This window comes from Equus asinus, chromosome 22 (genome assembly GCF_041296235.1).
Source record: "Equus asinus isolate D_3611 breed Donkey chromosome 22, EquAss-T2T_v2, whole genome shotgun sequence".
NCBI lineage: Eukaryota > Metazoa > Chordata > Mammalia > Perissodactyla > Equidae > Equus > Equus asinus.
Window position 1 is genome coordinate 17,393,668 of NC_091811.1, and position 27,549 is coordinate 17,421,216.

At 44.2% G+C, this 27,549-nt stretch overlaps 1 protein-coding gene across 3 annotated transcripts in view; it reads right to left on the reverse strand.

Annotated features, from left to right (window-relative positions):
* The window catches only part of ANO2 (anoctamin 2), a 334,494-nt gene that overhangs the window by 13,952 nt on the left and 292,993 nt on the right, over positions 1–27,549 (reverse strand). For all 3 annotated transcript variants that reach the window (XM_070494504.1, XM_070494502.1, XM_070494503.1), the window contains exons 20-22: positions 20,364–20,509; positions 2,320–2,472; positions 1,940–1,992 (exon numbers count right to left, since the gene is read on the reverse strand). In XM_070494504.1, the coding sequence (XP_070350605.1) occupies positions 1,940–1,992; positions 2,320–2,472; positions 20,364–20,509 (352 nt within the window). The remainder of the gene's footprint in view (positions 1–1,939; positions 1,993–2,319; positions 2,473–20,363; positions 20,510–27,549) is intronic.

Genomic DNA, 27,549 nt, shown 5'->3' on the forward strand with positions numbered 1-27,549 from the left:
GCCCTTGAGGAGTGGTCAGGAGGGATGCTATCCAGGTGGCACAGAGTCCATCTGGCTGAGACTGTCCCCTTTTGGGCTCCCCATCCAGTGGTGCTACTCTGACTGACATGGATGTTTTTATCCCTGAGCTCATGCAGCTGACTTGCATGGCTCTTCCATCCTTGATACGTGTAAATAAATCTACCAGACAGTAGCTGTCATGAGAGTGAATTACAACCACTGCGGCAAAGGACGCTACGTCAGTGTGAACCGTTCCGTGCTCCGGGGATTAAATCACCTCTGAGATATGTGAATTGACACCGGCGTTGGCCAAGCCAAAACGGAGTGGAAGATTTTCTGAGAAAATTACTGACAGGATGAGAATGCCACTTCAGTGCAATGGGAAAGGACACTGAATGACCATGTACAGCTGCCCTGAGTGACACCAGAAAGCCGGGAAGACCAAAGACATGGTTCCACAGTTCCCTCAACTTGACCATCGTATCTCAGCACTTTTTAGCACATCGTGTAACGAAAGTTGTTCTTTCATCCATTTTACTGAGGAAAAGGGAGACACGGGGGGAAGGAGTGGGTCCTGCTGGATGGAACCACACATACCCAACATTGCGTCTGGCATATCTAAGCACTCTATAAATGTCTGTGGAGCAAACCAAATGACAAATGAATGATTGCATGTTTGAATGTGGAGGTACTTTCTGGAAAGAGAATCTTAAATCTTTTTGGCAGGTGTTTATACTGTATTCTGCACCAACAATTAAAGCCCTTTAAAAAACGTAGTTTAGGTAGTGTTTTCTAAATGTATATACGAGTGTGGATGGCCCTAACCATATTTGAGAATGAGTAACAACCTTATAATAATCATAGCTACCACTTACAAAGCACTTACTATATGTCCTTTCATCATCCCATTTAATTTCCAGCATGATCCTATCTGGTGGATACTCTTATTCTCTCCCACTTTTACAGATAAGTAAAGAGGTCTCAGAGAGGCCAGGGAAGTCAGCCTTCATGTCTTTCTGCCATGTAGATGGAAGTGCTTGGTGCTCAGGGCCTCTCTTCCAGTAGACATAACTCCAAAGTAGCTACGGATCTATTTTCCAAATTGCACCTTATTTCTCAGCCTCAAGATGTGTGCTTCCTACATCAAACATCCAAAATGCGATGGGCTGATTCTCTCTGCCTCTCCTCACCCCTCTCCAGCCATTTGATGTGTTTAGGGAACCAGGTCACAGCCAGAACCAGGGTTCTCTCCCAAAGGAGAATGGGCTGTGGCTTTCTTTGCGTGCACTGAGCTGGCTGATATTTTCTTGGGAGGTGGAAGAAGAGCCTCTTCTTGGCCACCACGCACACAGAATGCAGAAGCAAAAGGAGATATTGGCTTGGGCCCAGCAGGATTTCCTCTGAAATGTGGACATGTCTGGCAAGGCAGTTAAGGAAGTCACAACAGGTAGGACCGCTCTTCTTCCATGTCCTATCTTAACCTACGCAGTGCCAGAGTCCATGGGGATAATGAAGACTTTGCATTGACAACTTGGAGGAACCGTAATTAGGAATTGCAGCCTGGGCAACACTCCAGGTATTGTTTAGCTTAGGACTAGAAAAAGAAAGGAAAGAGATGGGTAGATATGTGGAATTCTTTCCTCATTATTCTTGGCTCTGAGGAAAGATGTGATTTTTGACTTTTAAGGCCAAGGTATGCATTCTAGTAGATAATTACCTTTCTCTCTCTCAGTGAAATTAACGATAAAGTTGCACAGCCCTGGTGACAAGGTGATGAGTTAGAAGGCATGTATGAGCTATTAACCAGGCGACTGTCTTAAATAGAGCTCCAAATGGAAAAGGCCAGGAGGTAACAGGGGCTGTTTCCTGCTTTGAAGCCCTCAGCTCCGTTGGAAAGCCCTTCCCACAGAGCTAGGGTGTCGTGAACGTGAGCACTTACATTGATGATAACAGAGAACTTGCCAATTCCGGAGAGAATGTCAAACCAGATCCCTGGAAGACAGAAAGGAGAGCATCTGGCTCACTCCGCCCTCCGCGCAGTGATGACAACACTGCAGCTCAGGGTGAAGCTGTGCAGGCAAGTTACCAGTGGAAGTTTGCCGGGCCCCCCAGGAATGGGCTTGTCTGGAAAGGCTTAGGTGCCCCTCTGTCTGGAAACCAGGGGGACTAGGAGGGGTGGATAATGTGGCCTCATAGGCCTCCCAGCACCTGAAGATATGAGGGTGAGGGGCTCAAAGGGCTGGGGGTGGGGAGAGACAGAGGGAGGGCGGGGGGAGGGCGGGGTCTGGGCCTGTCACAGTCCTTCAGCAGGGAACATACCAATGTCTTTGGTTCTCACAGCATCTGGCCGTCTCAGCTCGGTAACAAACTTCTTTGCGTCAAGTCTCACTTCAATGACGTTGTTGAGTAGGGCAAACACAGGTGCCAGAGGAAAGGAGGCCACAAAGAGGGTGACGAAACCAAACTGGATGACTAGGAGAGAGAACAGCAGAAGCTTCACCAGGAAGCAGCAGGATTTAGATGAATTTTGCCTGGCAGCTATGGCGCCTTGTCTCTTCTTTTCTTTTTAGATTTTTTTATTTATATTTTTTTAAAAATCCCAGTACCTGAGCTAACATCTGTTGCCATTTTTTTTTCCTTCTTCTTCCCCCAAAGGCCCTAGAACATAGCTGTATATTCTAGCTGTGAGTGCCTCTAGTTGTGGCATGTGGGACACCGCCCCAGCACGGCCTGATGAGCTGTGCCCATGTCCGCATCCAGGATACCAGCGAAACCTGGGCCGCTGAAGTAGAGCCTGTGAACTTAACCACTCAGCCATGGGGCTGGCCCCCTTTGTCTCTTCGAACCAGGGTCTCTTTTCCACCTTGGCCTCTTAGCTCCTTTTTCCTCCTGCCCCACCATCATGGGTCTTTCTTTCTCAATCCTTGCAGGCCTAGTGCTCAATGCCAATACTGGGGAGCAAAGCTCTATATTAGGCACAGGGAGGAGATACGAGAAAAGGAAGTCTTGACTTTCCTTCCTATCACCCTGTAGCTCCAGTCACCACTCCTGGTCATCTAACTCAGAGGGTGACAAACGTTTTCAGTAAAGGGCAGATGGTAAATATTTTTTATGTGCAGGCCATATGATCTTGTCACAGTGACTTAACTCTGCCATCATAGAATGAAAGCAGCTATAGACAAAACGTAGACAACTGGGCTCGGTTGTGTTGCAGTAAAACTTTATTTACAAAAGTGGTAAAGAAAGTGGGCTGGGTTGGGCCTGTGGGCCGTAGTTGGTCAACCCCTGATGTAGCTTTAAAAAGATCTCCCAAATTTGGCTTCTTCTTTCCATATCCATAGTCACTGCCTTTATTTAGAAAGTTTATTCATTCATCACACATTTATTGAATGTCAGGCACTGTGCCAGGTGTTTCAGGAGGCAAAGGTCTGTTCCTGCCTTCAAGGAGCTGGGTGTAAAGTAGGAGACAGAAATATACACAAAGAAGCACAGCAAGGTTTGATGTGTGCCAAGAGAGAAAGAAGAATGCACCGGAGATAGCAGAGACCGAAAGGAGGGAGAGCTCAAGCCTGTCCAGGGTGGAGACTAAGAAAAGTCTCCATTTCAAACACCTAAGCTTAGTCTTGAAAGATGGGCCTGTCATTCCAGGAAGACTGGATTAAAGAGAGCCTTCCAAGCCACAGAGGCAGTGTGAGCAAAGGAGCGTTGGCAGCCTGTGCCCAACGGAGGGCTGTAAGGAGTCCAGGCCCTCATCATTTCTACCTGAACAATCACAGCAACCTCCTGACAGGCTTCCTTGTCACCAGAATCCTATGCTTCCAGAGTCTATTCACCCCAAAGCCCCCAGTAACCTGATCCTGTCACTTACCCACTCATGCAAATTTCTGTGGGCTCCCCTCTGTTTACTGGATATAATCCAAATCCTTACCTTGGGATGCAAGTACTTTACAATCGGCTCCCAACCTGCCTCTCTAGCCCCGTCTCCCAACATCTCCCCCTCAACCATCACGCTTCTGCCCCCAGCACTCCGAACTTCTCACCCTCTTGATTTTCCCTGAACACGTCAGATCCTTCCATTCATTTGTGCACAAGCACTCATTCTCCAGCTAGCAAACGTCTATGCATCCCCCACACCATCCAGAAGCCACCTCGCTGGGAAAGCCCGTTCCCCCTCCTGTGCCTCCCCCAACTTTGTGCACGCCTCTGTTACACCCATCACCGCGTGCTGCTGTGACTGATCTGCTCACCTGTCTTTCTTTCCCACTAGAAAGGCAGGGGGTCCATTCTTTCTAGGGGTTCAGTCCATATTTCCTGATGCCAACACAGTCCTTGAGTCCCAGGAAAGTCACAGTTGAATAGGACTAAGGGCAAGTTATTTAACTGCTCTATGTCTCAGCTACTTCAACTATAAACTGAAGATAATAATACCCACCTCATAGGGTTGTTATAAGGGTAAATGATATTGCATATATAAAGTGCTTAAAACAATGTCTGCCTCTTAATAACTGTTCAATAATATTACCTGTTACATGTAAGTTTAATTTTTTTGGAATAAATATAAACATGTGGTGACGGCTGCAATATATACCAAATACTTTTATGCTAAACAGACACAAATTTAAGGTGTAAGCACTGAACGAGGATCAGCCAGCCTGACTGCTAGCCTGGGTGTTTCTCACTAGCCGCATGTCCTTGGGCAATTCTCTCTGTTCCAGTGGGTTTCAGCATCCTCATTGATAAACTGAAGAAACCGGTTTAAACTCCCTTCAGGTCTGATTTGCTGTGATCCTATGATTCTCTTGGACAAGCTTCAAGATTCTAGGATATTCAAATAAAGAATGAAAAACCAGGATCCAAACTAAAAAAGAAAAATTAAAAAAATATATTCACAGAGGGATAAGCCTAACCACAGTAGAAGTTTCAAGAAACAGAACACTCATGGAACTTTACCCAGCACAACTGCTTTTGACGTGGCAGTTTGCTGGGGCCCACAGTTGTGGATTATGCTCTTGCTGATACAACTCTGTCATGGCTGTGGTTCTGGATGCCCGATGGATGCTCAGCAGGCCCTACGAGACTAGCAGGTGACAGTTGGTGGCACAACATACCAGAAGGCACAGATTTGCCAAGGCTGGGCCCTTGGAATGGCCGCCTTGCTAGCTGGCTGGCCAAAAAAGATTGGGGTGAGAGGTGGGGAGGAGAAATCTTCAAATACAAGCTCTGGGAGCCAGGTAAAAATGCAGGGTCTGTCGCATCTTTTAAATGAGGCATTGCAAATGAGGAATTCTCATTGGAGTTGGGGGAGGGGGGGGCGTTGGGAGGGCAGAGGGGGTGGAGGGGAATGGAATTAACAAGGAAAGCAAAACAGATGTTAGACTAGTTTTCTAAAACCTGTAAAATGCATGTCTCTATTTAAGTATATATATATATATATATGACCGTGTCGTTATTTACGGAGTTCTAAGTTGGTCTTCTCGATTCTAACGAGCTCAGTTCTACAGGGCAAATGTTCTTCTCATAAGTGACTTCCTCCAGCAAGGCTGTGCAAACTCTGCAAAGCCTCAGCAAGAGCATGGCAAGGAGACTGACGGGGGTGCGAAGGGGCAGGTTCCTTCTGAGTGACTATGAACGTGTACAGCAGGCCCTCACCACGCTCTTGCAAGTGGCGCTCAGAAATCCCATGTCCTTCCAGGATTATAAGAAAAATGGGACTCTCCACTTGCTCTCCTATTTTCACAGGAACTCCAGAGGCAGCCATGAACCTCTCCTCTGGGGCTGCCCTGACGGTTTGCTTTTTTACCTTCACAAACTCTCCAGACACAGGCTTTCCTATATCCCTCTTCTCTTGACACAAAAAATTTCCAGTAGTGGCTCTCGAATAGTGCTCTCTACCAGTGTTCATAAATTATGCCGACTCCATAACACAAGTTCTCTTTCTCCTTGCCATGTAAGTCTATGTGTTCAGCACTGGACAACCTCAAGGGAGCGGGCTCAGCCGAGGTCAGCGGTGCTGGGCCTGGAGTGAGAGGACACTCCTGTCCCCTCCTCTGATGTCCCTCCAGGGTTTCCTGGGCCAAGGAAAGCCACTCTCTGCAGATGTCCCATCACTGCAGGTGCTGCCTGCTTGGCCTGGGTACCCTGTGCATTTCCAGGAATCAACCCAGAGGCAGAAACAAATAGGAAGCTTTTTTTTTATCTTGGGGAAAAAGTATAAAACCATAACCCTCTAGCATACAGATGCCAAACCCAAGACTTGCTCTTTTTAGTCAAGGGTTTGAATGCTGTATCAGATGGGCGTCCTTCTGGGTTCACTTCAGAGGACAGAATGATACTGGCCTTCCCCAACAACAAGATTTGCTTCTAAAACCAGCCAGCAATGCCAGAAATCCTCAGGGCACTGCATAATAGAAGCCAGCTTGCCTTGACCAATAACAGGTTAGACCTGGCCAAGCCAATTAGGGAGGAATCTATAAGTTGATTTTCAACTAAATCTTTACAAAGCCTGCTGTAAATTGCTCCAGAAAGGCTGAGCTGGAAGCACAAAGACTGGAAATACTCCTAGGCACAAACCCCATTAGTTTCCTCTTCTCACCACCGGCTCTGTACTGCCCGATGCTGGAGACAATTAAACTCTGGGCCTTGATTACCTGGGCTTAGGTTAAAATAACAAGAAGGAGTAGATTAAACTAAATAGGATGGCATCCAGCAAGGACATTCCAGGACAATCTGCTCAAAGAAGAAAAATAGTGTATTAGGTAGAATAGAGTGGATCAGCCAGGACTGGCGGAAAAGCTCTTGACGGAACACAACTCTGATTATTTATTTAAAATTCTTCAGTGAAAACATCTACCCTCCTAACACACACACACACACACACACAGCCTGGCATTCAAGACCCTTTGTGATATGACCCTAATTTACTTTTCCCCACCGTTGCTCTGTGCTTGGGGCTGACATTGAGCTGGTATGCTCAGAGATCAACTCTGCCTGCTTTCTAACCATGTCAAAACCATTTGTACTTCCCCAAGCTCACCATGTTTTCCACATTTCTGAGCCTTTCTACAAAGCACTGCTGTCTGTAACTTCCCTTCTCTTCTTGTCTGCTGGATGAATTACTACTTGTCTTTCAGGGTTAACTCAAACTTAACCTTCTCTACAAAGACTCTCCTCCACCCCATTCCCCACTGGGTCACCCAGGCAGAACTGGGCACTGTGGGTATCTCGCCTCCTCACACCCATAATGCCTTGCACATGTTGCTCTATTTGTTTGTTTGACTTGCTCCCTGGAGGGGAAGCCCCGTAAGACCACAGACATATTTGATTCTCTTCTGAGTCCTCACAATTTTGTGTGTGCCTATTCCATAGCAGATGGTCAGATCTGTTTCATAAATACAAACTTATTTTCACCAGCTGTAAACACAAAACAGAAAAAGAGGCAGAAAACTAAAATGCGTGAACTGAAAGCATTGTACTTAGTGATGGTGAGGCGAGGCGGAGGCGTGAAGTACTCACACCTACCCATCACAGTTCTCCGTGCACAGAAGATTTTAAGAAAGTCGGAGCAAAAACAGTCAGTTAGGAGAGTCCAATTCTAATGAAAATAATTATAGCTTCTTTTTAAACTTTCTATAGTGTAGTAAAAGCAACACAGTTAGCTTAAGAAGAATTGAAAACTGGGGGCTTAACAATCCCCTGCTTCATGAGCCGCTAATAAGCAACGCAAGGAAACAACTGAGGGACACGCTGGTGTGAGTTTGTCTCCTCACTGAGGAGGCAGTTACTGAAAAGACTGAGTTAGAAACAGCCCATTAATATAAACCCTTATGTAAAACACAGCAAAGAACGGTCATCCCTGTTCATTTCATCAGTTTGTATTTCAAGGCTGTGCCCAGTGATCTCCTCCTGCTAAGGGCAGGGGAGGCCAACTGTGCTCAACACGGAGAGTGTCTGATGGAAGAAAGAATTGCAAGTGTTGATTGACCCTATAAAGAGGAAGAGATAATGAGAAGAAAGGGCATGAGGGGCTGGCCCCATGGCCGAGTGGTTAAGTTCGCGCGCTCCGCTGCAGGCGGCCCAGTGTTTCGTCGGTTCGAATCCTGGGCGCGGACATGGCACTGCTCGTCAGACCACGCTGAGGCAGCGTCCCACATGCTACAACTAGAGGAACCCACAACGAAGAATACACAACTATGTACCGGGGGGCTTTGGGGAGAAAAAGGAAAAAATAAAATCTTTAAAAAAAAAAAAAAAAAAGAAAGGGCATGAGCTGGTTCCTCAGCCTGAGCCTCTATTGCTTAGGAAAACTGTAGAAGTCTTGAAAGAAATGTAAGAAGATTCTCAACGCCCATCACTCACCATTCATTCATTCATTCATTTATTCACCCAACAAGCATTTATTGAACATAGGTTATATATTGGGCACCATGCTTGTTGCTGGAAACAGAGATGAATGGATAACTGTGTCATCCTTCCAAAAGCTCAGAGTATGCCCTGGGGAAGGTGGACATGTAAATGGGCGTTATGGAGTTAGAACTCCAATGGCAGCACTGACAGAATACAGTGCAGCACCAGGCAGGAGTAACTCACTCTCACCAGCAGATCTGTGGAGGCTTCACAAATTCACAACCCCTGGGTTTGACATGAAGGACAAGTAGAAGTGGCATCTGAAGGTTGGCTATATGGTTGGGGGTTAAGATCTTTCTTGCAAATCCACTGATCCAAATTCAGAAACAAACCACTTAGGAAATAAAGACAATAAGTGGAATTCCCTTTCAATCTGCATGGAGTCACCTGGGGTTTATACAATGGATGAGGCTCAAATTCAGAAACCCTGGAAGTCATAACAGGAAGAAACAGGCTTGAAGTTAACAGCTAAGTATTAAGAGTTTACTGCACACGTATCAGCACAACTTTGAGACAGATCAGCAAGGCACATTTGGCTCTGGCTTTTCTTCATTTCTTTATGATTAAGGGGACTCAGTCTCCACCTTTTCCTCACCCCACATGAATGGTGAAATATTAGCTTCTTCAGATGTAGAGAGACGGACCAATGACTTCTTGAGAGTCCTGCTACGCAAGAATTCAAAGTCTACTTATAACAGTGGATCTCAGGTCGATCCTGTGATATAGCCAGTCCATAAGCAGCCCTCTTCTCTGTCTTGGGAACAGAGGCCAGGGTCATGGTTGCCTTCAGAGGTGGACCCTGCCAATGGTCACAGAAAAGGACAGGAGAATGTGGCTCTCAGCCGCAGGAGGCTTTAAAGGCCTGGACACTATGGATTTCTGGAAAAATCTGCCCATTGCTCCCTCTCCATAGCCTCTGCTCAAAACTCCAACCCCTCAGAGGTCATGGTGCTTCAACCAACATTTCCTAAACATCTCCCATGTGCAGGCAGCATGTTCTCTGGTTCATAAAATCATCTCAGTGTCAAGTATTATTATCTCCATTTTACAAGCGAGAAAACTGAGTCTCAGAGAGGTGAAATAATTTTTCCAGGGCCACACACCTAGCAACTGAAGATGGTTTCTGATGCCAGTCAAATTCAATGTCCTCTCACCACACAAAAATGTAAATACTCAACCCAGGGCAACATGGTCCCTCCCCCCACCCCAGTTACTCTCACGCATCTTAGGTTTCCTTTATTTGATCCTCCAATCTTATTTCTAATCTTCTTGTCAAAGAATGAACTTTTACTGATACCAACATCACCATCAATATGAACAGATATTTTCACTCTTCAAAGTACCTTCATTCACCTATACCTATGTTCTACAGCTGGCACATTGCAGCTGTCCCTGCTGTTTTCTGTGTTATTGCTCCTGTCTGGCCTGCATTTGAGCCACCTCAAACATCTTACATCAATGGACCTATTTTAGCTTTTTAAAACTAGAAAGAATCAAGTTGGCGAGATGTACTGATTCATTTCCAATTTTCAGAGGACAGCTTGGTGAATTTCCAGTAAATGTTTATTGAGTGAACAAATGGATGACCTGGCTTACTCACTCTTGCTTACTTTATCCACCTGCAAAATGGGAATGTGAAGGCCAGTTATTCATTCATCCTTCTTCCCATCCATCCATCATCCCATCCACCCATTTGAGCTGTGGTAATGCAGGCAGTGAGGTGGAAGGGCAATGACACTAGTCATGATTGTAAAGAAGTTCCCAAGAAACAAAGCATCACTGAGGACCTTTGCTTTATTCCTTTGCCCTTACATCTTCCCAAAAGGCTGTGAAAAAGTCAAACAAAGAACACACAATTAGGTTTATGGAGTTTTAGAAAAAAGGTAATAAAGAACAGAGAAAGGAAGGAGAAAGGAATATGCAAACTTAAGGACCCATAATGGGTCTATGGTTGAGCGATGGAGTTCACTCTGAGCTTCCTGGTCGTTAGAGCAAGAAGAGAAATGGGAAAGTGATAGAGTTCTCGGTAAGTTTTAACCTAAAAGATGGCCTTCAATTCATTCATTCGCTCATTCATTTCTCAAGCACTGACTGGACATATGCTGTACGCTGTATGTCAGGAGACTCTGTAGTACACTGAGGGGTGTAGTATCCAGACATTCCATTGCCTTTTTTCTTAATTACTTATGGGGGGTGGGAGTCCGAGCACAGATGATGCAAACAGCGTATGCTTCAGAAGCAAAAGGAGAGGAATGACCTGTGACTCACCCTACTTCCCAGAAATACTGGGATGAGACCCTGGATGCTGCCTAAACTGTGTTTAAATGCCATTTGGCAAAGATGGCAGGTGCGTGATTATCCAGTGGGATGACTCAGTTTGTATAAACAGGATGGCTCAGGGAAAGTCATTTCCTGGTCCTTTGAGCCATTGACTTATAGCATAGACACTTGGAGTTCTGTGACAGAATATGCAGGCTTCAGTGCTGATGGCTGTGTGGCTATTCTGGAACATTTCATCACTTACAGCTAAGACACCCTTGGGACTAGTTGTATACATCCAGTCTCTGTTGAAAACTTGGAATTACCCAGTGTGGGCTCTACCATCCATGACCAAAGAACATCACAGTTGGAAGGAATCTTGGGTGTCACAAAGGCATCACTTATCTGAAGCCTCAGTCCCTTTACTCTTTCTTTAATACGTGGCTGCTTTTACTTGCTCATTTCCAGGGTGGAATATCCAGTGATGTCTGGGGCCAGCTGTTTCCATTGCTCTTTTTTCTCTGTCTCAGTTGTAAGTCACTGAGACGTTGAGGTGCTTGTTATAAAGCATTCTCATAGCAGTAGTTGACTAATACGTGGGGTATTTTGCCTGAACTGCATAGATAATTTTATAAGTCCATCAATTTGTGTTGCTGTAGGAGACCTGCCCTTAGGAGGAGAGCATTGCCTGATTATGAGCACTTCAAAATAAGGGATCTTGCCCCCCCCCAAAGGAGGGGGTCAGAGGTGGACTGTCCCAGTTAAATCAATACAGCCAGGGTGTCCGGAGAGCTTTGATAGTGGTGATGTCTGTAGAGTCCAATTGTCACTTTGTCTTTAAGGTCCTCACTATAGGATCATCCCTTTCATTCTTTACTCTTCTTCCTTCTTTATCAAACATTTATTGAGCACTTACTATACGTCAGACCTTGTGGTTAGATGCTCTGAATGAATAAGACACAAATCTTGACCTCCAGAAGCTCCTATCATGAATAACATGAACCTAGGCCATCGGTCTTCAATCGAATCACTTATTTACCTGATAAAATGGTGATAAAACTTTATGAAGTGATTTTTTGGGAACTTGCACTAAACTCCTCTTATAGGATTAAATTCAGGCCTACGTTTTAATGGCAAATTCCAATCTGTAAAGGTCAAATGGCTACAAGTGTCCAGAGAACGTAGCTTGCAGCTCTTAAAGCAACTGAAGAACTTCCTTTCCTCAGGCCCTGAGGAAAACTCCACAACTGGGCTGGGAGGGGCCTGCGGCAAAGCAGCCTTGAAGCCCAATTTTGAGGTTCGAGACAATGATGATTAATGTCATGGTCTGCTCCTGGGCCAGCATTCTTTCCTCCCCTCAGAGATGGGGGTGGCGGACTCCCCTTGAAGTCCTTCCTAGTAAGCTCCTCGGGAGAAGGGTTTGATATTGGAGATTCCCTCGAAAGCTTGCTGCTCCCCTCACAGGTTTTTCCAACTTAATCCCTCACTCTCAGGTTTCTCTTTGTCTGGAGCCAGCCCATCCCCACCACCAATCCTGCCCAGAGGTAGCTCCCTACCCCCAACACCCCTTCCTCAGGCTGACTTCCAGCCTTCCCCCAGACCCCCAGCTTCCCCTTCACTTCACGGCCCCTCCCCCGTGCCGGCTGGGCCCTGGGCCCTGCTTCCAGCTCAATTTAGAAAAATGTAAATATAATACATCTCTCCCCGCTGCCTCCCTCAAGTGATGACCCGCCTCGCCATTACAACTGACAGGCTGGGAGTGGGCTCAGTGCACTTCCTGTCTGCATGGGTGGTCCCCGGGATCACAGGGAAGGAAGCTGACAGCTGAGTGCAGGGCCAGGGATCACCATGTCAGGCACACCAGAGGGAGCGGGCAGCTTTGGTTTCACTGCTCTCATTTTTGTTCAAAGCCCAAGACAAGGGCCTTTCTGGAATTGGGGAAGTCTAGCCTATTGGGAAGGAAAGAGGAAACCCCACTCCACCCCATCCCTCCACCAAAGTCCAAGTTCCTATAGGTCCTGATGAAATTCTCTCGTGGAATGCTCTGGAAAGGGGCTCTAGCCTCAGCTCCACTAAGAGGTCTCTGGAGTGACCTTGGTTTCAAGGTGCATTGCTCAAGCTGGTAGGTATGAACTGGGAAGCCAGAATGGGAAGGAAGCTTGGAGGTTACCTGGTCCACTGGTTTGAAACTCTTTATTCTTGTCAAGACACTCAACAAAAAATGATTGTGTACACCACTCACTTCTGTTGGTGTAGCCAGTTCTGTGCATATTGAAACCTCCCTTGCTCTTTCATTCAAAAAAAATCTAGGAATACAAGAAAGTGAGGGTGCCATTGACTCTGTTTTACCTTACATTTTTAATATATATTAGTAGTAGTAATGCATTATCTGTGACCCATTACAGTTGATTATGACCACAGATCAGTGGGTTGTAACTCTGCAAAGAAAAACTCATCATCTGGTCTAATTCTCTATAATGATCAAGGAAGAAAGTGAAGCCCAGAGAGATGCTATGACATGCCCAAGGTCACACTGCTAGATAAAGGCAGAGCTGGATTCGTACCCGAGTCTCACCTGAGACCCTGGGAAGATGGGAAGGAGAGAGATTGCTTGCTCTGCCCTACAGTGAACATCTGAAGATAAAACAGCCTTTCACTTTGAAGACAGGGGTGCAAAGAAATCAGTGGTATGTAGTAAGTAGTGGTATGATTACTATCTCCAAGTCTTCGCTATCCTTGGGGATGGCAGAAACTATGGCTTCCAGCAAGGTTTTGACATTGGTGGACTTCAGTCTTCTCTCCCACCAAGCTGTTTCCCAGAGCTGCTACCTATGAGCAGCACGGACGGCTTCACATTACGCCTTCTCTCATTTCACTGGCTTACTCACTGGAAAGGAGTACATAATAGGCCTGGGATGGGGGAGGGGAGAAGGCAGAAGGGGAGGAGGGAGAAGGAGAGATATGAGAGGAGGAGGTGGCAGAGAAAGAGAAACAGGGATAACCACTATTCTTGATAATCTGCTCCCCGGATTATCAGCCCATTAATAAATGAGAATTGACGGCAGCATTACTAGAGTGAGATTGTTTCAGCCGAGATAAGACAAAAGTGAAGCCAGAGAAATGACACCCTCACTTACTCAGTCACTCCTTTCCAGGTTTATCCAGTATGTCTTCAGTGCCATGTGTGTCAGGCACTGCACGAGGCCCTGCAGTTGGGGAAACTGCCCTTGAGGTTTCTCAGCTAGGCGCCTGGAGGGTGATGGGGCCACAAATGCAGCATAGAACTCAGAAAATAGTCATGGGAATTAAGTTGCCAGGCAGAAGAGCTGAGAAATGGCTCTCCTGAGATGGATTCTCCACCCAGCCTTGTCCGAAGTCTCAAAACAAGGCTGAGGTGGCGGCTGGGAGACCGGCCTCTTGTTTCCAGTCCAGACTTGGTTCTGCCTCAGTAGGTGGGTACTCAAACCCAAAGAAGTTGGGAAGAGCGGGTAAGTAGAGGCCAAAACAAACAAGAGGAGGGACAGTTCTCTATAACACACCTGTGCTTGGTCCACGGGAAGCTGCGGAGACCTGGCTGCTCTGAAGCAAACACAGCTGTATTTTTTCCAGGACAATGAGGCCTTTTCTTGTAACCGTTTGCACACCTTTCTCTGGCCCTAGACCCTAAGGTCCTGGAGGGCCCAGGCCCCATTTTTTCCCTCTGTGCCCCCAAGGCCTGGCTCAGGTCCTACACAGCACTGCCCCCAAGGACGGCCAGGAAGCGGGCGCTGCAGAGGGAAAGACGTGAAATTGGAGTTGAGCTTAAACCCCAGGCTGAGGGAGCGCATTCCATTCTGTCCACTTCCACGACAACTCCATCTCTGAAGGCAGAGAAGCAACGGAAACCAGAAGTGACTTTTTCTTTGACTTTTTCTCATAACAAACATGGTTCACTTTTGTTTTGGGAATGAAAATTGTTGCATATAAAAAAATTCTATGAACATGTCCATGGTGAAAAGGGAGGCCGGCCCAAATAAAAAGGGATAAAGGGAAGTGAGGCGTCTAGTTCTCTGTCACTCAAGAAATACTTTACTGAGCAGTTACTATGTTCTGGGAACTGTGCTGAGTGCTATGACTGGAGAGCGATAAGACTCCGTCTCTGCCCCCACAGTGCCCCCGTTTTCTTCTACACCAAAGCAGGTACAGAAGAGGGGAGAGGACCTGAGGATGGGAGAGCTAACACGGGCTTCCAAGAGATGTATGCGATCCTGAACCTCTCAGCGGGAACTGGCTGCAGGCAGAGAGGCCGGCACAGGCAGGTGCAGACTGGTAGTTGGAGACAAGCAGGTGCACAGGAGCAGAGCTGTGAAGGGAGGGCGGAGCAGGAGCAGCTCATGATACCCTGGGATGCTACGCTAGGGATTTGGAGGATTTTAAATAGAAAAGCGAATGTGCTCTGGTTTGCCTTTTTAAAAAGCCATTCTAAAAAGTGAGAAGGAAAAAGAGGGAGTGAAAAAGGACGCAGGGAGACAGGTTAGGAAGTATTTGCAATAATTCAAAGGAGGAATGGTAAGGGCTTAATGGGAATCCGAAATTCTTAGTAGAGGCAAACTCATAAGGAGCCACGAATAAAAAAGACTCAGAATCATCTTGAGCAGAGCTCTCCCCAGCTAGAGTTGACTCAAAGTCAGGGAGGCATCATGGAGAAGACAGGGTCTATGCCAATTCGTGGATGCTCCCCCTGAGCACAGGAGTTCAAATTCGCAATTTCATGGGACAACTTGGATGCAGCTGCAAGGGTGCTGATGCCCTGGTCTCTGAGGGGGCCGCGTTACAAGCATTTCCATCAGCTGAGTGATTCTTACGGGTCTTAGTCGACATAGCCAGAGATTAGCGGAGACTGACGGCCCTTGGCTCTTCAAAATAACTATCCAGCTTTCACTCCAAATAAATGAATAAGTAACTATAATCACCAATGCACCTCCCTTTCTATGAGAGTTTGGCAAGATGCAAGCTCATTACTAAGAAAAATGAGATTTCCTCTAATGACTATGTGAAGGACAGAGGAAATTCATCTCATCCCCCACGTTAATGGCCCCAGGGCCTCAACGCTGGGGAAGCATTTAAGAAGCTGGAAGAAGGTTCTACAGCGATAATTGAATTCCCAAGTCAGGAAGATAATAGTGCTTATTTTCTGGATGACTAAAGGAACAAAAGTTTGTGGGTTTTAGATGAACAGATGACAAGAAGAGCCCATTTGAGATGCCAGACTTGCCAAGTAGAGCCCCAGGGCGTAGACGTCTCCGAAAGGGCAAACATCTTGGAGTGTTTATGTCTCAGGCTTCTGAGTGTGATTCTTAGATTTGCCTTGGAGTCTGGTGCCCTCAGTTTTTAAACATTACTGCCCAACCCTGCACTAATGGGGCGAGAAGATCCTCCAGGGCTCACTACATTCAAGGGCTTCAAGCTGTTTTTAGTCACTGCCCAGATTAAAGAGAAAGAAATTGGAGTCTTGACAATAACGATGGTGGCCATTATTCACAGAAAGCCTATGCACACTGAGCACCATTACGTGACTACTCTATGTTCATCGCTTATTGCTTCTCAGAACCATCCTATAAGGCCGGTGCTATGATCACCAAACCCACTTTTTAGAGGAGGAAGCTGGGCCTGGCTGACTTTAAGTGTCAAGCCCAGAATCACGTAACTAGCTGCAGCAGGCTTAGGACTGGAAGCCCGGGGGTTTGACTCGAAGGCCCAACTCTAACCACACTTAGCCTGCACTGCTGGATGAAGAAATCATTCGGTAAAGTTTATTCTGCCGCCCAGTCTTTGATTGTACACAGGAGCAAATACTCCCTTAAAGAGTGAAGAGGATAATCTAGCGATAAAAGGAATGAAAGGAACCTGATTCAGAAACATCATGCTTGCATGTATGCAAAATATGAGATAAAATAGTCATGTCTCTGAAATGATTGACAGCTTGGCAAAATGGCCTAAAGAATTCTGTGAGTGAGTTTCTGTGGAACCCAGCTTAGAAAACCCATGTATGAGCCAGGCTTCCTCCTTCAGACAAGACTGAATCAATATCAATTGAATTGTTGACTGAATTAATATCAACCTGAAATGTTGAAGAGATGGTCCTGGTCTCTAAACTTGTTCTTCCCTCTAGTGCTTAATAAATGTTTGGTGAACGAAAGAATGAATGAATAAATGAATGAGTCCACCTGTGTTTCCCTTAGTCTCACTATCCCCCTTCTGCACTTTCTCCCGATTTCCTCAAGGAAAACAGAGTTCACACGTGGTCACAGTATTGGCCAAGATTTTAAAACTGCTCCCTACGACCTGGTGTGAAATGCAAACTTGTCTGATCTTCAGGGTTCTCCATTAATCCCAGATCTTTATAAGACCCCCCCCAACCCAAAAACCACCATTTGCTTTGTCAACAGTTACTCATGGCCATGACACTCTTTGCATTTGTCAGTCCTTTTCCTTGGAACACTCTCCCTTACTCTCATTTTAATCTGTAGACACCCAGAACCGGAAGGGACTTTGGGGATCAAGTCCAGCCTCTTACCTAGAGCTGGAAACCTCTTCAGAACATCCTTGACCCACCATCAACCAAATCCTGCTTTGAAATGATCCTTCATTTGCCACTTAAAATTATTAAAAACATCTCTATTAAGAAACCTTCCCTCATTAGTTAGTAAACTCATTCATTCACTCATTTTTGTTTATCAGACACGTTGAGTGCCTGTTACATGCCAGGAAATGTGCTGGGCTCTGAAGGATATGAAGATGAATAAGCCATGGTCCCTACTCACTGATCTTTAGCATCTAATAGACTGGGTCTGCAGAAGAACAGATATGTCAGCCATATTACCATAATTCTGTAAAATACACCAGCAGTGTGTGTAGCAAATGCAACGCTGGACCAGAAAAGCAAATAATGATTCCTCTCAGGAGGAATGGGGCTTGGTCTAGGAAGACTGCACAGAGGAAGCACGGAAAAGCCAGGTCTTAAAGGATCAGCTGGAATATTCATGTCAACAAGGTAGAATGAGGCTGGCGTAGGCGGCTGGGAATCTCAAGCTTATGGTACACGGATAATTCTTCATATCATGTAACTTCAGGATACTGAGTCATTTGTACTCACTAGAAGAGTATTTCATATATTGCCTGTGGCCAGGTGAATTGATCTAATCCTCTCAGAAAGCAATTTGGTAAAATAAATCAAGAACCATACAATAGCCATACCTCAGATCTAGTAATCACATCTTTGGGAATCTATCTGGAAATAATTACTAAATATGGAAAAGATTATATACATGAAGATAATATATATTCATTCACTAAAATAGGGGAGATTTTGGAAAATGGGCCTCCAATACGCTTCATTGGAAGTCAGGCAGATAAAAGGTACATTTATTAGAGGGATTATTTATTATGCAGCTGTTTTGAATACTATAAGACAACTTGGAAATAATTATTCACATAACACTGATAACAGAGAAACAAATGTGTGCATATGATCACAACTTCATTTTAAAGATCATATACATAACAAAAAGGGTGCAAGAAATGGCACCAAAATGCTAATAAAAGTTGGGCTTGAATGAAGGAAGTTTTGGGAGACTTGTTCCCTTCTTTTCTCTATTTTCAAACTTTCTTTTATATGGTTGTTTTGCTCCCTTATAATCTGTGAGTAGTTTTTGTTTGTTTTTCTGACCTACAGTATGAATTTCACTCTCCACAATCTTGTTGGATGAACTTCTTCCAGAAGTCACCAAGTCTTCTGGCTCTTGTTTTTTTCCTCTTTTCATTACTTTGTAGGTGCCCACATTTGAACACATAGCGGGTGTCTATTCAGTGACACGGTGGCAGACAAACTGCATGTTCCCTGCACTCTGCCTTCCTCAGGCCTCAAGACTGTTGAGAGAAACAACACTTGACACTTAACACAGATTTTATATGTGCTAGACACTCTTCTAAGCACTTCATAGGTATTAATTTATTAAATACAACAATCCCTTGAGGCAGATATTATTTTTATTGTACAGCTAAAGCAGATTGAGACACACAAGGTTAGCCACTCACCCAAAGCTGTACAGCTAGATGGTAATAGAGCCTGAATTTGAACCCAGGCAGGGAGCATGGCTCAAGGGTCACTGCTCTTAATCACTCAGAAGAGGAAGCTTGGAAATAGCCAACTATCTGGACAGACAGGCAGACAGGTGTGTAACACCTACACAGATAATTGAGAGGTGGGTGGGGGACTGGAGTTGGAGGGCCGAGGATGAGAGACAGAGCTTAAGGATTTCTAGTGTAAGCTGCTTCCCAATGGAGCCTCAGTCTCTGGCAGCAATTTCTTTGTAAGAGGATGGCAGACATAGAATGGCATCTGAAATATGAGCAATCATCTCTGTGTAAATGTCTGGTTCAGTGTTGGAGAGGGACTGGAGGCAGCACTTAGCTAAAGACGAGAAGCACGAAGGAGCTATGGGTTTACATAAGCTGGGCTTTGATATTTTCTTTGCCTATTGTTCCAGAAGCAGACATAATGATGGTTTCTTCTCTGGTGAGTTTATTTAGACTACAGAGCTCAGGCTTTGCCTGGAATTTTAGACACTCCAGGGCTAGAAGAGACATTTTGTGGCCATCTAACCTAGACCCTGTCCATCCCTCTACTCAACGTACATGCACACATTCTCAGAAGCAGAAGAGATATAATATCCATTAGAAATAATGAGTGAGGTACCTGGTGTACAGGTGGCCCCCTACTGAAAGTGACTAACCCAAGGAGGCAGGAGCCATTATGCAAACACAATGACAAGTCCAATAATATTAAGTATTGAGTGATTCTTTTGTTGGATTTGATTGATGTTTCTCCAAACACTCTAGATTGAGTAGATGTTTAAATGATATGTCTGACCTCTTGGTCCTACGTTTTTAATTCATTAGTTCCAAGCCTTGGAGAGAGGCTTCTCAAATATCCACTCCAGCAAAAAATCAGGATTATTCACAAATACCCAAGAGTTTGAAGGCAGCTGTTCTAACTTAGGACACTTCTCATAATGGAGAACTCATGGCTTCCAAATCACAGCTGAAATGATTGTGTTCTATCAGCCTGTACTGCACGCACTCCTGCTCTCAAGCCTTATCCAAGAACAACCAGAGGCTCTGTACCTAGAAATCTACCCCCGACACAGAACATCCTCAACTATTTTAAAGAAAACCTGCCATTTTACCCAGACCCACCTAATCAGAGTGGGGGACTCTCCTGTATTCTCCATAACAAAGATGTACATATCCTTCTCCCAAGTGTCATAAATCTACTTTACTCTTCCTTAATGGAAACTATATTCTTCAATTGCAGGCTTTATTATTTCCACTTCAGCTTTATTAATGATGGAAACCATGCGAAGGGACTCGAGAGACCAAACTTTTCATTTCCCCACAGATGAGGTTAGGAGGCCCAAGGAGAAGAGGGCATCATCCTCGTAACAAGTTGGTGATAGAGTTGCTCCTGGTTCTCATTCCAGGGTTCTTTCTGCCTCACCCTTCTCAACTTTCATGTGGCACTGAAGGTGCATTGTGTAGCCATGAAGTCCGAGAAGGAGCTGAGGCTCCCCTGGTCATTTCCCTAACCCCCTCCCCTTGCCCTTCTCCCAGACCCCTTGTCTGATCCTGCCCCAGTGGAAGGAAAGGTCATGGGATCTTACTCATTTCCATGTACTCTGGAGTCAGTCCAGTGTATGGTTCTAAGCTGTAGTCTAGGTCCCACTGCTCTGGATGCTTTGAATGGGCAGAATCAGTTTCTCCAGGTTCTGTCTCATCTTTCAGCTTCCGAAATAGTTTCTTTAGCTTCCTGGAATAGAAAGGGACCAGTCACCAAAAACCTGGGGAGGATAGAGTTAGTTCTATAGACAGAAAGAAATAAAACACTAAATTTTGACATTGAAGCCATTTCTGATCCAAACACAGACAGAAGAACACTAAGGAGACTACGTTTCTCTTAAAGACACCTGAGGGTTCTTTATCAGGATAATGAAAGGCTCCCCTGACAAAGGATCAGGTTTCTTCAAACCCAAAGAAACTGAATTCTTCCTGCTGTTGGATAAGCAACAAGAGAGTCGGCCTTTCCTGTCAAATACTGAGACCACCCTATCATCTAACAGATGATTTATTCACTCTCTGCATGAGAAAGAAGGGATGTCCAGAAAGTAGTAGAAAGATGCTCTACTCCCAGCTCAAACATTTTCAGGTCTTAATAACATAAACAGCATCATATTTCCATGAAAGCCAAGCTAAACGCTGTCCACTACTGCTGTGGGTTTAATTGTACCCCCTCAAAATTCATATGTTGAAGCTCCAACCCCCAACGTGACTGTATTTGGAGATAGGACTTTTAAGAGGTAATATAGGTTAAATCATAAAGGTGAGGTACTAATCCAGTAGGATTGGTAGGCTTAGAAGAAAAGTAAGAGACAGTGATCGATCTCTCTCTCTACCATGTGAAGACACAGTGAGGAGGTGGTCATCTGCAAGCCAGGAAGAGGGCCCTCACTAGGAATGAAACTCTTCCGGTTCTTGATCTTGGACTTTCCAGCCTCCCAAACTGTGAGAAAATAAATTGCTACTGTTTAAGCCACCCAGTCTATGGCATTTTGTAATAAAAGCCCAAGTAGACTAAGTTAACCATATTCAGGATTTATTTTGGTCTAGAATGATAACAAGATAATAGCGGCCCAGCCTCTCAGGGTGAGGATGAGGATTAAGTGAAACAATGTTTATACAATCCTTAGCACAATATCTGGACATAGTAAGCATTCAATAGGTGATAGCTATTATTATTTTTAATATTTAATGCTAAAATATGCTTGGGGATATAGTCTTTTCATACTTCTCATTGATACACAATACATAGAGAATGAAACTAGGTGAAGGAGCAAGGTGCCAATTCTGCTGATCAATCTAAGAGAAAGCTTCTAGGAGATAGGAAGAGAACTAATAGAAGAAGAGTCAGAATCATAGACTTAAAGATGTTAAAGGAATTCTGAAATCCTTGCTCCATCCACGTGTAGGAATCCACACACACGGTTCTCACATGAGATCATCCAACCCCTGTTAGCTATTTCCAAAGGAGCACTCTTGATATCATTAAACATCTCAATCTATTCTTAGACAGTGTTTCTGACGGTTAGTGGAAATCTAAGGGTTCAAAATAATGTTTTGATCAGTGTCTTCTCTAATATCATTTGCCATCAAAAAAGATGTAGTATAGTGTAGGGGGTAAAATTCTGATTTTTTTATGCCATAAAATAGTTGTTTAAAACCCAGTTTGACAACTCACCAGGTATATTTTCTTGGGAAAGTTATTAAAACTCCATAAGCTTTAATTTTCTTATCTATAAGGTGATAAAATAAATATTAACTAGCTCATAGAGTCAGTTAAAGGAGACAATCTATGTAACATGCTCAATTTTGGACTTGTTACATGCTAAGAGCTCAATAAATGTATCTACCAATATCCTTATCATCATAAATAAATATATCTATCATTATGCCTATCATTATCATCATCATCATCAACATCATAGAGGATTTAAAGAATGAGTTGAGATCCATAGAAGCAGCAGTAAAATAAAATATTTCATAATAAAATAGCAAGCAATAATTCTGTGATAAGAAACTGAGAAAAACCTAGATGGAGACTAAAGATTCTGAAGCCAAATAGTGTGGACTGGCTGAGACCTTGTCTGTAAGTGAGGACAGAAGGAGAGGATGAAGAACAAAACTAAAGAAGAGAGAGAGAAGAAAAGAAGGAAAGAAAAGAAGGAGAAGAAGGGCGGGAAAAAGGAAGGAGAGGTCTAGAACCAGAAGTAAAATTGAGACTTTTCCTCAAGTACCAATAATTGTAAAACTTGGCCAAATCTTTAGTGAAGAATAATGAGTAGTTTTAAGTAAACATGGAAAATTGAACACATGTGTCTATCCCTATCCACTTCTGAAATGCTACTAAAATGACAGTGAATGAATTAAAAAATGTATAAAACCACAAGGTTAAAGAAAATAGTCAAGAATACAGTAGTGTATGAGAGATGTTAATAAATATCTTGGAAGATGGACAGTGGATGAAGGAGTTAGTAAAGCTGTGTAGCTGAAAGCAAGCCAAATCATGCTGCGAAATTTCAAAAAGGCTCAGGACTTGCAGGTGCCAAGTGTCATCAAAGGCAGGGGAGAGTGACTGATCAATGCACTGTTTAAGGAACAGTAGACCCTACTGTCTCTGTCCACCTATATTGCCCAGGTGACTATCACTTCCCAACATGAGCAGGAGCAAAAAGTTTATTCAAAGGAGAAAACGAACTGGGGAAATTCTAGATCTGAAATAAATCCAATAAAATGACAGGAAGTTAAAAATTCATAAACTCTCAGGAAAAAAAATAGAACAAAAGACAAATAAATGGAAAATAGGAAAGAAAAGATAAGAAAACCAATCTAGGAACTCCAACATTTAATCAGAAAGAAAAGAAACAGAAAACGGTGGAGAAGAAAATACAAAAAAATATATAGTAAAATGTCCCAGAGGTGAAGGACATGCATTTTCTGATTAGAAGAACGTAGTGAGCATAATGATGAAAAAAAAGAACCTCCACCAAAGCACATCACCATGAGATTTCAGAACTCCAGGAAGAAGGAAAAGGATTCTGGTCCACGGGGACAAACATAGATTCCTTAAAATTTATTTGGAATCAAAAAGATATTAGAATTCTCAACACCAGCCCTTGACACTAGAAAACTCTGGGGAAATGTGTTAACCTTGAGAAGCCAAATGATTCTTAGCATAGAATTCTATACCCAGCCAAAGTATACATTAAGGGCAAAGGCAAAATAAACACATTTTCAAACAAACAAAGTTTCAAAAAAGATATCCTTCCATGCATCCATTCTCATGAAGTTCCTGAAGGATGAATTTCACCAACCAAAGATATACAGCAAGAAAGAAAACAATATGGAATGCAGCAAACAAAGAATCCATCAGAAAAACGCGTTGTTGGATTTAACTGGGATTGGTAGTTGTCTAGAAGGTTTAGTGAAGACACAGTTCTGCTTTGAACAGGAGAATGGAGGGCTCCTAGAGGAAGGTCTCCAGGAAAAAATAAGACACCTGATGTCTTATCTAATGACCAAGAAGGCACCTGATGTGTTTAATGAGGTGATCTAGCTGGAACAATGGACACTTAAACAAGTGTTACTGACAATGTGTAATGAGTATTATGAGGGGAGAATTTAGGCTAATTATGAAAATATAAAACAAAGAAACCTAACCCGGCCTAGGGCAGAAGTTTTCCCCAAGGAAGAGATGTGTAAACCAATCGAATGATGTAAGATGATAGAATAAGCCTGAGAAAGAGAGAGAGTGAACTGATGGGTAAAGGTATGTTCTAGGCAGAGGGAATTATTTATGCAACAGCCAAAGGCAAATATGAGAATGGCTCACAGAAGAGACTGAAAAGAGTTCAAAATGCTTGGAGCACAGAGTAAGAGAGAAGAAGTGACGAAAGATAAGACTTAAAAGGCAGTGCAAGTTCCTGGCATCGAAGGCCTTGTAAGCCATTTCATGCAGTGGTAAAGGTGACAGAATATGGCAGCAGAGTCTAGGGGGATTGCAATGGACATCAAGAGAAGTAGACAGATTGAGACAGGCTTAGGAGGTTGAGTTGAGAAGCTGGCGGTGCATTGTACGTGGGGAGAGGAGAATGAGGAACCAAGGATGATCCCCAGGGTCTTTGGGTGTGTGTGTCCATGGTGGTACAGCTTGCTAAAATAGGGAACACTACAGAAGATGAGAGAGAGGAGGAGTTGTTGAGGTGGAAGATCCCATGGGACAACTAAGTAGGGATGTATAGTAAGCAATTTTATATATGGGTCTAGAGCTTTGAAAACAGGTCTGGGTTGGAGTCAGAGATCTGAGAATCATCATGGAAAGAGCAAGTGAAACCCTAACAATGACTTTACCTGTGGCTGGAGCAGAAGGGAAGGCCTATCAGGCTGGGAAGAGGGAAAGGGGACTTCAAAGGGCCGGGAAGGAGCAGTCAGAGGAACAGAAGGCCACTATGAGGCCACGTGGCAAAGAAGGCAAAGGCAGAAGGGCAGCTTCAGGGAGGACTCTGCGGTCAGCATGCAATCCACTGTGGGGAGGTCAAAAATGATGAGGGGAAAAAAAGCCACAAATAATTCTTATGAACTCCTCCTTCCCAGAAGTTTCCCTCCTGGAGACCTCAGTGACCATTAAAAAAAATTAATAAAGAAAGTCCCTCGAGAGCAGGATTTAACAGGAATCCTCCAAGTTGTATAACATACAGATGGGCCGTTTGGAAAACTTCAGATTATGATTCCGACCGTATGATGCACTCGCTCGTTAAAATAACTCCTTTGATGTTACTCCCTTATCCTTTTCGTCTGCTATTTTTCCATCCTTTTTTAATGACAAGTCTGAGAAACTCTGTCTGGAAGGCCCAGGTCCTTTCCTCTGCTTGCATCCCATGGGGTCACCACAAGCCCGTGGTGACTGTCACACTGTGGGCCTCCCTGCTGAGGGAATCTGGGCCCCAGGCAGCTCTTCACAGATGCTGGCTCTACTTGCCTTGAGCCCCATCAAAGAAGGCAGAGCCAAGCCCTAAATGGGCCAAAGAAGAGAAACACATCAAGCTCTGAGCTGTGTATTCCCTTTCTTGACACCTGACAAGGTTCAAATTTGTTCCTTAAACCATTGATTCATGGCCGGATTCCACTGTATTTGAGAATACAGACTTCTGCCCAAGATGGCTTTAAAGAGAGACTGTTTTATGTCTTGAAATGTAATATTTATCACATTTACCAAAAAAAGAAGAAAGTTTATAAAATCTTACTGGCTGAGTCCAGGGGTATCTCACAGCTATTTTGGGATGTGATTTGGTGCATTTAGCAAGAATAGCGATGGGGGAACATTTTGTCAGTGGAAATATTCATCCGTCTATCTGCTCTGTCCATTTCAGACTTTGCCCAGGAGAGAATCTGGCACTTGAAAAAGATAGCATTTACCTTTTTATACACACGAAAATCCATCTCTGAATAATAGAAGGCCCATTTCCAATTTTGCTTCAAGGAATACTGAAGCTAGTTTGAGATAAATGACGGCGAGGATTTGGGTTGTGGTGAGGCATGTTTAAGGGGCACCATGCAGTTTGGATCCAAAGTCTACAGGGAAAGGCAGTGGCGGCGGGCAGGGGAGACGAGGGCAACCCCACTAGCGGACTCGGGTAATAAATAGCACGAGATCAGATTCCATCATGCTGCTCGCCATGTTCGAAGTCATCTCAGAAGAAGCTTTCGATGAGCATTATTCTGGGGCCTGCAATGTTTAAAACATCCTCTCCAGAAAGCATCTGCCACCACTGTGTCAGCCCCAGGAGCCTGGGGTTGCGTGAGTGGGGACAGTTCAAGGCCAGACCACACAACACAGATTTATCTATTATCCTGTTCTCATTAGTCTCAGAGCTGCCTTTAAAGTGCCCAGTGCCCCAGTTTTACTGCCTCCCTTGGAAGCATTTTGTTTTTCCAACTCCAGGGCCTCTGAACCAGGCCTAGCAAAGGTGGGACATGTGGCTGCCTGGTAGAAGGTGCCTGGACAGAGTTGGGCTTCTGCAGTGGCCCTGTCTGGAGCACCTGCCAGATTTAGGGGTAGGAAAGGGACAGGTCTGAGAGAGCTGGTGAAGCTTATTCAAGGTCCCAAAGGGCAGCTGTACAGAATTCCTGGACATGTCTGCCATCTGTGTCAGCTTCGTGGAGACCTGTGGGATTAAGAGGTGATAACAATGCTCTAAACCAATGTTTCCCAAGCAAAGTACACAGTCCACTGGCAGTCCATGTGAGCCCTTTGGAAGGCCTCTGCGCTTGGCCTTACATCTCATTTGAGCACCTGGGAGAGTTATTTCCTTTCCTGTTCTCATTTCGTCCCTCTGATGGCAGTCAGGAAGAAAATCCCAGTCTGCTGCTGGGATGCCGTTGACAACTCCCCAGAGCTTGTATGTCTTCCTTTTTAATAAAGAGAACGCAGATTTAGGCTAATGTCATTGGGTAATAATGTTTTGTTTTCATTTTATTTCTTTCTACTGTTATTTGCTATTCATGGTAACTGATAGTGTTAGTTTTCCATTTTCAGAAATGTTGTGGATTTAAATAAGAAGTGAATTGGTTTAAAGGAAATTACTACGTAAATAGCTCTTTAGGTAGATGTGGGGAAAGAATTTAAATATGGGCTCACAAATGACTGAAGACGGGGAAACAATCTGATTCAAGAAGCCTCCTGGACTGTAAGATTCTCAAAGCCATCAGAATTGTAGTTGTGGTACTTTCTGCAACACACACACACACACACACACACACACACATACATGCACACAGAATCTAATGAGAATGTTGCACTGGCAGGGAGCTAGATAAATTATAGCTGACTACCTGACGTACTGAAAAGGTCAACTCAATGGTCTCTAACATTTTAAACTTTTCTTTGGAAGAATCTTAGAAAATTGCTGTCAGAAGTAGATGATAACTCTAAAGATGGTCAATCTTATAACTGTATTACATTATCCTATTTTTTTACCCCAAATATTCTTATCTAGTATGATCACCTACATAACTCCTCAGTCTTGCTTCAATTTTTAAAAATCAAGTCTTGCCTTTAAGGTTAATATTTATCTCCTTGAGGAAAAACTTTAATGCAGGCTCTGAAGGACGTAAGAGCTACACTGTGAACCGAAAGCCATTAGGCCCAGAACAGAAGAGAAAGCAGTGTTCTTGAGGTGGTCTTTACTGTCTCAGTCCTTGGACTTGAAACACTTGGAAAGCCCCATTTGTAAACAC